This window comes from Nuphar pumila, chromosome 12 (genome assembly GCF_984573655.1).
Source record: "Nuphar pumila chromosome 12, dmNupPumi1.hap1.1, whole genome shotgun sequence".
Lineage (NCBI taxonomy): Eukaryota > Viridiplantae > Streptophyta > Magnoliopsida > Nymphaeales > Nymphaeaceae > Nuphar > Nuphar pumila.
In genome coordinates this window covers 22,052,064-22,063,878 of record NC_143260.1, presented here as the reverse complement: position 1 = coordinate 22,063,878, position 11,815 = coordinate 22,052,064, and the positions used below count along the sequence as shown (strand labels likewise).

General features: G+C 37.5%; 1 protein-coding gene across 1 annotated transcript in view; it reads right to left on the bottom strand.

Annotated features, from left to right (window-relative positions):
* Positions 1-7,709: 7,709 nt before the first annotated feature.
* LOC149820276 (putative protein phosphatase 2C 72) overlaps positions 7,710-11,815 on the bottom strand; it is a 45,425-nt gene continuing 41,319 nt past the window's right edge. The window contains exons 7-8 of the mRNA XM_089983261.1: positions 9,850-10,073; positions 7,710-8,198 (exon numbers count right to left, since the gene is read on the bottom strand). Of these exons, the coding sequence (XP_089839387.1) occupies positions 8,028-8,198; positions 9,850-10,073 (395 nt within the window). The 3' untranslated portion in view covers positions 7,710-8,027. The remainder of the gene's footprint in view (positions 8,199-9,849; positions 10,074-11,815) is intronic.

Below are 11,815 nucleotides of genomic sequence, written 5' to 3'. Positions count from 1 at the left end.
CACTTTGAAAGACAATGGCCTAATTCAAACCAAAGGAGTAAGGTTGTTAATGCTATTGAGGGTGAAGAGGAACCCGTAGGAAAAAAAATCAAGATGGGGACCTTGTGAAGGGTGAATGCATTAGAAGGACCTACCTCTGTTATATCCCCAATGAAAAAAGAACTGAAGTACTTGGAAGTGACCATCAATGGAAGAGCTACCAAGGTGATGATCGATACAAGGGCCACACACAAGTTCATCACTCAGGAGGAAGCAACAAGGTTAGGCTTGCGGCGCGACCAAAAAGCAACCCATATGAAAGCAATGAATTTGGGAGCACAACCCATCTTGGGAGTATATGAAGGCAGACCAGTCGGGCTTGAGAAGATGACTGACAAGACCGAATTCTCGATTGCTCTGCTGGATGATTTCAAGGTAATCCTTGGCATGATTTTTTACGAGTGACCAAAGTTGTACTGATGCCACACTTGGATGTTATCAGTTTTATGGGTGAGAAATTCCAATGCATGATCCATGCTTTAACTTCGCTGTCATCTAATCCACATATAGTTTTTTCCTTATAAATCAAGAGGGGCCTCCAACAAGGCGACCAAACATTCCTAGTAGCAGTGCGAGAAGAGGAAGAGAGGAGGCCCTATGAGGACATTCCACCACCAATCGTTGTTGTGTTAGAAGAGTTTCAAGAGGGGATGTTACCCGAGTTACAAAGAAGAGTTCTACCCTATAGAGAAGTCAATCATAAGATAGAATTGATGTCAGGGGCAAGGCCGCTTACGATGGCTCCATACAGAATGGCCCCACCAGAGTTGGAAGAGCTTGAGAGGCAACTGGATGAAATGCTAGATGTTGAGATCATTTGATCTGTCAAAGGCACCCTTTGTTGCCCTAGTATTGTTTTAGGGCAAACATGATAGGTTCAAGCGGTTGTGCGTAGATTATAGGGCCCTCAACAAGTTGACTATTCTGAACAAGTACTTGTCTTTAATTGTTGATTTGTTCGATCAGTTGGGAGGAGCTCGAGTTTTCTCAAAATTGGACCTACGATCAGGGCATTGACAAGTCGGGATTAAAAAAGGAGATGAGGCCAAGACCACGTGTGTCACGCGATGCAGTGCCTTCTAGTTCTTGGTGATGCCTTTTGGCTTGACGAACGTGCCTGCAACTTTCTCTACTCTAACGAATCAAATATTCTATCTATACCTAGATCGATTTGTCATCATGTATTTGAATGATATTGTTGAAAATAACGATAGTCTTGAAGAGCACATATAGCATCTTTGCACAATGTTTCAGATCTTGAGGGACAACGATTTATATGTCAAGAGAGAAAAGTGCTTGTTCGGCCTGAAAGAGATCAATTTCTTAGGCCATATAGTTGGAGATGGCCATTTGAGGATGGACCGCCAGAAGGTGAAGGCCATTCAAGATTTGGAGATACCGACCAAGATTCTTGAACTTTGCTCATTTTTTAGAATAGTGAACTACTACCGTCGATTCATCATAGGATATTTTGCTATTGTTGCACCATTGACTGAATTGCCAAAAAAGGATAAGAAGTGAGAATGATAAGAAGGGTGCCAGAAGGCGTTTGAAGCATTAAAAGAAGCCATGGCAAAAGAGCCAATATTGCAGTTGCCTAACCATGTGAAGTTGTTCGAAGTGTACGCCAATGCCTCTGATTTCACCATTGGAGGCGTGTTGATAGAAGGTGGACATCCTATCACTTATGAAAGTCGAAAGCTAAACGACGTCGAGCAAAGATATACTATGCATGAGAGAGAAATGCCAGCTATTGTCCATTGCTTACACACCTAGAGACACTACCTATTGGGTTCATTGTTCATTGTCTAGACGTACAATATGGCAATGAGCTACTTCCAAACGTAGAAGAATCTCAATCCTAAGCAAGCATAGTGGCAAGAGTTTCTGGCTAAATTTAATATGATCTTAGAGTACAAGCTTGGCAAAATCAATATAGTAGCAGATGCCCTGAGTAGGAAGGCCGAGCTAGCGGCCTTGGTTGAAGGTGCGACAGTGAATGCTCAAAGCGACCTCCTTGACAAAATTCAGGAGGGTCTATGAGAAGATCCTATGGCACAACATCTCCTTTTCCTACTAAAGTAGGAGAAGACGACAATTTTAGGAACAAGATGAGTTGTTGATGACAATAGGAAGTCAAGTATATGTACCTCAATGAGGATCTTTGCGGTGAGAGATATTGAAGGAGTGTCACAACTCAACATGGGCAGGACATCTAGGACAAGCAAGGATCTTTGTGTTGATAAAGCGGGTGTATTATTGGCCACAGATGCGCGATAACGTAGATGACTATGTGCACAATAATGGATTTTATTAGAGACGAGATAAAGCCATAAATTAGAAACCTGCAGGGCTACTAAAGCCTCTCTCCATTCTGAGTCGACCGTGGGAGAGCATAGTAATGGATTTTATTGTGAGTCTGCCTAAGACTGAGGGGTATAACAACATATTCATTGTGGTTGATCAGTTATCTAAATATGCGACCTTTGCTTCTGCTCCCACAAATTGTTCAGCTGAAGACACTGCCAGACTCTTTGTGAAGTATGTGGTCAAGTATTGGGGCACCCCAGAAAGCATCATTAGTGATTGTGATGCCTGTTTCATGGGTAAGTTTTGGAGGGAAGTCTTTCGTCTACTGAGATCTGAACGGCATTGCTCTACTAGCTTTCATTCACAGACGGATGGTCAAACTGAGCACATCAATGAAATGCTTACAATACTTTGTCATTGTAAACCAAAAGAATTGGGTTGAGTTGTTGAACATTGCTCAGTTTTGTTATAATCTTTAGAAGAGCAAATCCTCAAGTCACAACCCCTTTGAGATTAGGACATGGCAACAACCATAAACACCACACTCCGTAGTGACTCAAGGTCAAGGCAAGGCACCCTTCACATCCCATTTTGTCAATAATTGACATGATTCAACTAAGTTAGGGAAGGCATTTATGCATAAAGCTGCCATGCGAATGAATAAATGGGCAGATCAAAACCACAGACCAGCTGAATTTTAAGTCAGGGATAAGGTGTTAGTCAAGTTATACCTCAAAAGAACAACAATATTCCATGAACACCATCGGGGGCTCATTCGAAAGTATGATGAGCCCTTTGTCACCATTCAAAGGATCGACAACTTGGTGTACAAGCTAGATCTCCCTGCCAGCTTTCAAATCCACTTAGTCTTTCTTGTGTGCAATTTAAAGCCCTTCAATAAAGATAAAGAAGATCACAGTCACAATTTACCTCAACGAGCTTCCATCCCACAACGAGCTCCATCATCGACATCAATCTCAACCTCAAAAGAAGTCAAGTTCACCATGGACCATGGCAACAACTACCTCACTTAAAAATGGAAGGGATTGCCAAAGAGCGATGCCAGTTGGGAGACTTCACGCAACGTCCATCAGTTTCACTAGCAAATTAAAGAATACCACCAATATATAGAACATAGGATGACACCAGTTTAGGTAAGAGAGTGCGTTCCAAACTGTCATGTTTTCACCTTTTTGCTTTCGATGTATATACCTCTTTGGCACTCTCCAGTGCTTGTAAATGGCCTTTGGCCTAAAAACCTCAAGTACTACGTACGGTAACAGACCCCTTCTCCCTATCTCTCTCAATACATTCTCAAGCTTGCTATAAAAAGTTTATGCTTTTTTGCATTCTCTTTCTCTCTCTGTTTATGTGATTGTACTCTCGCGTGCTTGTGAAATGATGCTCGTACTACCCTGTTGCAACTTTGCACTCTTTATTGTGAGTATTTTTGTTAGTTTTCTTGACTCATCAAGCTGACCGGGTCGAGACCACAACGTGCCGCATAGTGCTCTTCGTAAGCATGTGAAAGCTAGGTAGCCTTGACACCTCTTTAATCTGAATCTTGTAATCCCCCTAATTCCTTCACTCGAATTTGAGCACTCCTTGAGTTGTTCATGGTCCAAAGCTTAGTTTAAAAACTTGGGTCAACCCAGACCATTGAATGACCTAGAAATGAACCAAACTCGATCAAGTCAGTTGAGTTTTAGCATAATTTGGCCAAGTCAGCTCATGACTCGGCTAAGTCATACACATATATAATATATTTCGTATATAATTATATATATTACATGAATATAATATAAATATTTTGTATATTATACATAAAAAGATGATTATACATATATTAATAAAACTACACATTAAACATATTATAAAATTATATATATATATATATATAATTTATATTATATGCAATATTTTATAATATTAATAACATTTTATAAAATATACATCATATATACATATATTTACATATTTTATATAAAAAATAAAGTTAACATGACAATAGTCCAATGTGCAGACACTACTGGAGGCCAGCTAATATGCAATTAGTGAAGGGTTTTTTAATTTCCTTTCGTCCAGCCAAAAAAAAAAAAACTTTTGCTCTAGGATTCGATTGCCAACATTAGATCCGGACTCAGCACTGAGTTTCCATCTCAATTGAAACTGACTAAAATCCGAAACTGAATGTGTAATTAATATTGGATTTTAAGCTAGTTGGATCCTGATTCTGTTTCGTTTGATCCCATCTGAGTCCTAATCCAAATCCCAATATGGTGCCAGTCACCATCCCACCTATTTGCTGCAAAATGATATCTTCAGCAACAAAACAGTTTCGCTCGCTGACTGATCTCAATGCCCATTAAGGGCATCACCAAAGAATTTCCTTGCTACATATTTTGCTTTTTTTTTTTTTCTTGCTCTCAGCCTTTTGTATATTCAATGTTTTGCTTGGTGGTCGCTTCTCACCCTCCACTGTAGTGACAAATATCACGAGATTTATGAAAAATCTTGCGATAATATCGTGAGAAATTGCCTGAAAGTTTAAAATGGCAATTTCTCACGAGATTTTCAAAATATCACAAGATTTATGAAAAAATATAAATACCATGATTTAAACGTGATATTTACATTTTAAATGACTATTTATCTTGAAAAAACATGTGTTAATATTATTTGTAAATAATTTTTATAAAAATTAATTTTTTTTATTGCCGAGATTTTGCCAAAAAAATGTGTGGTTTATGAAAATTTTCAAATTCTCACGAGTTTTTGAAAAACGATATTTTGCCGTTTTCAACTTTTGTCACTATGACCTCCACCTTGTTTGATGTTGTGCTTAATTCATCCCATCAGTAACGTATTTGTCTTCTCTAATTGAAAAAAATAAAACAACGTATTCTCCAAATCTTTTATGTCACGCCTTTTTTTTTTTTTTAATTTATAACTCGAACCAACACGAAGACTTGGTTGCGCTGGCTCAGCCTGCCATACATACGATCGTCGTGTTGGCAACGTAAAACTCCAAGGTTAGGACGCCTGCCCCCGGAGCCTACATATGCTAGTCATTGGCTTGTGTAGAGTGGCGACGCCCATGAGAATCGAACCTTGAAGCAGCCAATGCCCCCCACCCCCACTACGCGAACTCCCCTTGAAGCTTCTATGTCATGGCTTTTGAGAGGTGTTATGAATGTACGGAAACGGTGGCACTTGTGGATTTTACTGGACCCATAATTGGAGGTTTTGCTACCTACCTTTTAAAGTATCTTGTGTGAAAATATATGTAAAAGTAGAGTAGTTCCATAAAAATTTTAAATTAATTTATATGTTTTTCTTGAGATTAATTGATGATTGTAATTTCTTTCATGCTATTATGAAAAAACAAAAAAGGGAAGAAATATTTGGTTGAAAAATGTCCATCCAAGTCAGGATCAACCCTGGACCCTGGTCCCATCTGAGTTTGGTTCTGGGTCCAATTCGTTGAACTCTATATGATATGGATTTTGACTCAAGTCCCAGGAAGTATCGATAGTGCATGACCAAGAGCTTCTTGAATGCACGTATCCATTTTAAAAACGAGCAGGCTCTTCACATCAAGCCCACAGGGGCTTCCATAAGGTGGAAGCTGGGGGTGTACTTACCAGAGCAGAACAGGTGATCTGTCAAATCACTTTAAGCAACGATTTGACATCTTCACCGTCTGGTGTCAATGGGACGAGTTTGGTTTGGATCCAAGTAGAACCAGACTTGGACCTATTTTTGGATATGATATCAGGTTTGGATCCAGTTATAATCGGGTACACTAAGAAAAACCATACTCAGACCCGATAAGAACTGCATGAACCTGCAGATCCGAACTATACCCGGTGAAACTATATTTTTTATCCTTTTTACATTGAAAATTTGCGAGTCTTAATCTGAACTCGGGTCAGGTCTAGGTTTGATATTGCATTTCACAAACTATACCCTTAATCGGACCTTCGGGTCCAGACCCGGGTCTTCTTATTTATCACCATACCCAGACCCTATAGGGTTTGGTTCGGGTCGGGTTCAGATAAACCCAACCCACTACCGTCTATTGCGTCATCCCTACCCATAGTGACAAATATTGCGAGATTTATGAAAATCTCGCGATAATGTTATGAGAAATTGCCTGAAAGCTTAAAACGGCAATTTCTTGCGAGATTTTCAAAATATTATGAGATTTATGAAAAAAACATAAATACCACGATTTAAACGCGATATTTATGTTTTAAACGGCTATTTATCACGAAAAAAACACATTTTTATTTTTAAATAATTTTTATTAATATTTTATTATAAAAAATAAATTTTACATTTTTTTATTGCCGAGATTTTGCCAAAAAAACACAAAATTTATGAATTTTTTTCAATTTCTTGTTAGTTTTTTAAAAATGAAAAATTGCCGATAAAAACGTTTGTCACTATGATCCTACCAGGTCATTATGCAATTTGTGGAGTGTTAGACACCTCTCCGCCTGTAACAAGGCGTCCAAAATCATAATGGTGTTATCGTGAAATTAAAAGCACAATCAGCATTCACTGTTGCTGAACTTCTTTGAAAGTTCTAATCAGGATCTTGGTTATGTTTGACTCCATGTTAAGCATGATTAAGATCAACAATGCTCATTGTGGAAACATTTCCTACTCTACTAATGAAGAGGCGGGAGTTCATGAATGTTTTTCATTGGCTGGGAAAATCTCAGTTTATCATGAACTTGACCAAATTTTTGAAAGTCCATAATCATATTTATAACTGACAAAGACGTACGTAACACCCACTTTTGGCACCATTCTGTGTTTTGGCTTAGACAAAAAAAAATGACAAACATGGCCAATTCACAGCTCAAACTATGAGAAATCTGGCCAATCGATTTTTTTTCTTGACGGTTCTACCTTTTCATCACCTGAAAATTAAGCTCTTTGGTCAAACCACTTGTCTAAGTTGTTACCTAAAAATTCAGGCGCCATGTAAGCTGCTACATGAAAAACTCAAACACCATGATTTCAACCAAACAAAAATGCAAAACTGTCAAGAAAATCGTAAATTGGCCATGTTTGTTATATTTTCTAGTCCCCAGTTGGCACAGGTTTGAAATATCTTAACAGTAACTGAATGATGTGCTCATAAGGGCTACCCGCACCTGGCTGGGTGGATTGGCTTAAAATGTTCAAGTTGAACGACGACGCAAGTTCGATAAACATGGCCTGCATGGCCCTGTTGCGAAGCTAAAGCAAGAGCCTCCCAACCTGATGTGGGTTCCCCCATGTAATTGAAAAAACAAACAAAACTGATGCATGCCATGCATAACTTTGTGCCATTTAGCATATATATGCCAAACCTTATATATGATACCATCCAATTATGTTGTCCAATCACACCAAATAGGCACTCATTTTAAATGGAAAAACATGTACATTTCATATAATACAGAAAACAAACCACAAGTACGTAGTTAGCTTTAGAATTACTAAAAGGCAGGTTGGGCATCAATCGAAACATGAACAATCCATGAACTTCTACGTTGCCACCAGTAGCAGGAGCAACATGGGTTCATGAACTTGGTCATGTTTCACATGATGCCAAACAGATATCTTTATAGTGACAAACTTAACCATTCTCTTGTTCAAAATTGTTAGCTGTGCCCTTTCTCCTAGTTATGCAGGAAAAGGCAAACCGCAGAACAGTCGTCCATTTTCGAATACGGAAACCTACGCCTCCATTCGCGAACGGCTGAGTCCACTACCACTTTTGCAGCGATTTCTTTGCTTGGTGCAGACCAAACAATGGATGCTACTTGATTGTTACTTAGAACATCCCATACCTGCAAACAGAAGACACTCAATTGATACCATATTACTAAATATGAAAGAATAATAAGTATGCCTTGTTCTAGAATGTAGACCTATGTGTTTACATCTAAACACAAGACTTCTAGTTTCTGAGCAAAATTAGAAGAGATGAGCTAAAACTAGGGAACTATTCAAAACATTTCATAACTAGTGATTTTTTTTTTTTTTCAAAAAAATGGTCATTTTTTATCTACTAATGTTCAGAGTTTCAGAGTAGAAATATTTGTCGAGCTTGTTGGTAAATTCTACATGATCTGAACTGCGGTCTCGGAGGTGTTGAGATTCTAATTTGCTTGAAGGAACACAACATGGCACTCTCTTAAAAGTGACAGTAGCCCTTTCGAGTAAAAACTGGGTGTAGAAGGGTGAACCACAACTTTACTTCTACAATACAACCAATTACATACCTACTCATGCTATACTACCTTTCTCACTAAGCAATCGTCCATCACAATACAATTATCATGATCAGCCCCAAAAAGGAAAGGAGAGGGCCGTGAGAAGAGAGAAAAAAAGAGGCTGCAATAACTAAAGGAGCGGGACTTGAGCTATAGACAACACCAATGGCCATCCAGGATAAAAATAAACCCTGGTCAGGAGGACCAAAAATGTCCATTGATCTCAACTCCCATGCATGCACCAATGATGGTCTAGCATGCACCCACAAAAAGGCTTGTTAATAGCCTTAATTCACCCACTAACATCCAAAATGTTAGGCTAGCCATTTGGACTAAGTAACATGCTCAAATTGTGTCAGAAATGCCCTTTGACTAAAAAGATCAAACTCCAAAACCGTTTTGATAATAAAAGGTCCTTTAATAAAGTTTTAAAACTTTTTTAAAGTTGTTTTATAAGGTAAAAACAGTCCAAAAAAGAGTGATAAGAAAATGGTCAAAGTCAAACCAAGACCGAGATCCAAACGAATGGAGTCAAGCCGAACCCGAATCCAAGTCTAAAGTCAACGCCAACTTCAAATCGATCCAAATCCAAAGTTCGACATTTAATTGACAAGCCCCCAAAGGGCCTTGCCTTCACAGTCAACTTTACATATTTTAAACCCATTGCGTTCTTAAAAAATGATTAATGTGGACTAAAGAAATCTCATGAAGTGAACTTTCCCTTCAAAATTTATTTTTCAAAAAAAACTTAAGCAAAGAGAGGACTAACAACAAAGTTAGGATGCTACAAAAGAAAAAGATTGATAATGACCTTCCTGATAACTGGAACTTATCAATTAAATTTCAGGAAGTTTTGGTGTTTGGCACAATTTGGAGTATTCTTCACCCAAACCAAGCATGGATCTGTTTCTAAATATTTGAAAATCTAAAGGTTCTAAATCTTTATTATTACCAAACTTGAATTGACATAAAACAGAGGAATCTGCATTAGTTATTATTGCATCTAGGACCACAAGCACTTATTATCCAAATGCAGTGTTGATGAAATACCAAGAAATACTTTTTGTTATTTTAGAAGATGGGACTATGTTCTTTTGTGATATATTTGGAGGAACATCTTCTGAATTATATTTGGACATATTTGAAATTCTGATCAAATTCACAGTTTCCAATGGTCTCATTTTTGCAGATTTTTCTGTTCATACATGCAAGAGCTGTGACTTACCCCATCAGTTGCAAGGATGATAAATTGATCACTGGAGGAGAGTCGCTGGTAAGAGATCTGCGGGACTGCAATTATTCCGAAGTTTTTCAGGCGAAAATCTCCGAATGCTCTAGCCATGGCCAATCCTGGATAGTTGTCGTTAGGTAGCCAAACTCTTTGCACCTTTGGTTCGTCTGGCAAAGCAAATATGCGGCCATTGCACCGTTTGATGCGTTCTGCTTCTTCTGCAAGTACGTATATGCATAAATGTAAATGCATTCATGCATATCTATTGTTAGACTGGTTTACGAAAACAGTGGAATGCAGTGAAAATTGAAAAGCAGCATCAAGGTCCTGAAAATTAACCACTTGCATGGGATATTGCTTTTGCTAGTGGTAAGTTTTAGCTCCCAATAGTATATTAAGAAAACATGAAAGTTCTTGATCATTGCTAGTAGATTGATAATAGTGATTAGTGACAATCAAGTCTGCAAGCTTGTGTGTTTCCATGTGATACCAAACATTTTGGGGTTCTCAAACATCTTTTGGAGTTTTTCCATTGAGTCTCTTGGATCAGCGATTTCCACTTCCACTGTTGGTAATCCAGGTAGATTGGTGCTAGAGATGCTAGTCCAATTCTCAATGGGACACAATTTACAAGCCTAGCAGAGTAGCAACTTTCAACTGACAAATGGACAATGGAGATGCAATTTCTAATTTTAAGCTTTACTGGTTCTTGTGTGTGTGTGGTAGCGAAAATTTCAAACAACAATTTTCATATAGAGAATATTGGAATTTTCATTTTTCTAGAGTTTTTTAGGGAAAATATTTAGAAAAAAGATTATTTAAAAATTTCCAAATAAAAAAAAGGATTACAAATTACAAAATGTTACGTACCTAATAGAAGTTTTTTCCTGAGATTTTGCCAGTATATATATATATATATATATATATATATATATATATATATATATATATATATATATAATGAGTAACACGCTGGTTCAGGCCACTTTTCTCGTTCTGTCCCGTTCCGCCCCCTCAAAATCACATGTTTTTAGTATTTTTTCTCACATCTAACACCATAGATGTGATCTATAGGTTTTGTTTAGTGGAAACCGGCTTTTGGATCACCGGTACAGGTTTTAACGGTGATCCAAATCAAGGGCTATGAAGATATCATTTTTTTCTGGCTCATAAAAATATATTTTTGTGTAGAAAAAGCATAATCCAATTGTCGATTCCCACTAAATCTAGCACGCTAAACACATCTAATGGTTCAGATCTATCATAAAACACTTCAAAACAATGCTGCAGAACGAGAGAGAGAGAGAGCGAGAGAGAGAGAGAGAGAGAGGGAGAATGGTTCTATCCCTTTTTTCTTTTAATCCTTTAGGACTTTTTTTTTTTGGACAATCCAAGAAAAAAAAACATCAGTGACTGCACCTTGGCTGGCCTACGGTTAGTCAAACCCTTAAGGTCCCCACTACCCATCGGAGAGTATACGAAATTTTATGCTTAGATGTGTATTTTAAAGAATTTAAAAAAATAATGGTTGATATTATACTGAAATTTGATGATAAAATATTTACATTTATACATAAAATCAGTTTGAAACAAAGCTTGTTTCTTGTAAATAAGCGATGATAAACACATCTAATGGTATCAAATGAGCAAAAATATATACATGAAAGTGCAAATTTTTATTGAGTCCTAACGAGACCTAACAAAAAGAAAGGGTAGGACCATCCCCTTCTCATATATATATATAGTTGTAATGCGTTCAGTCGAATGATAAAATCCCAATATTTTGAAAATACCATGATTTTGTTAGCTTTTCTAATCTTTACCAAAATCTTATGTTTCATTGTGATATTTTTCAAAAAATATGGTGATAATTGTTACTATAGTGTGGATGTGCCTTTTTACATCTTTCACATGTTTTTGATGAAAATGGTTAGGGCAGTTTTAGCCAGCACAAGTTGGT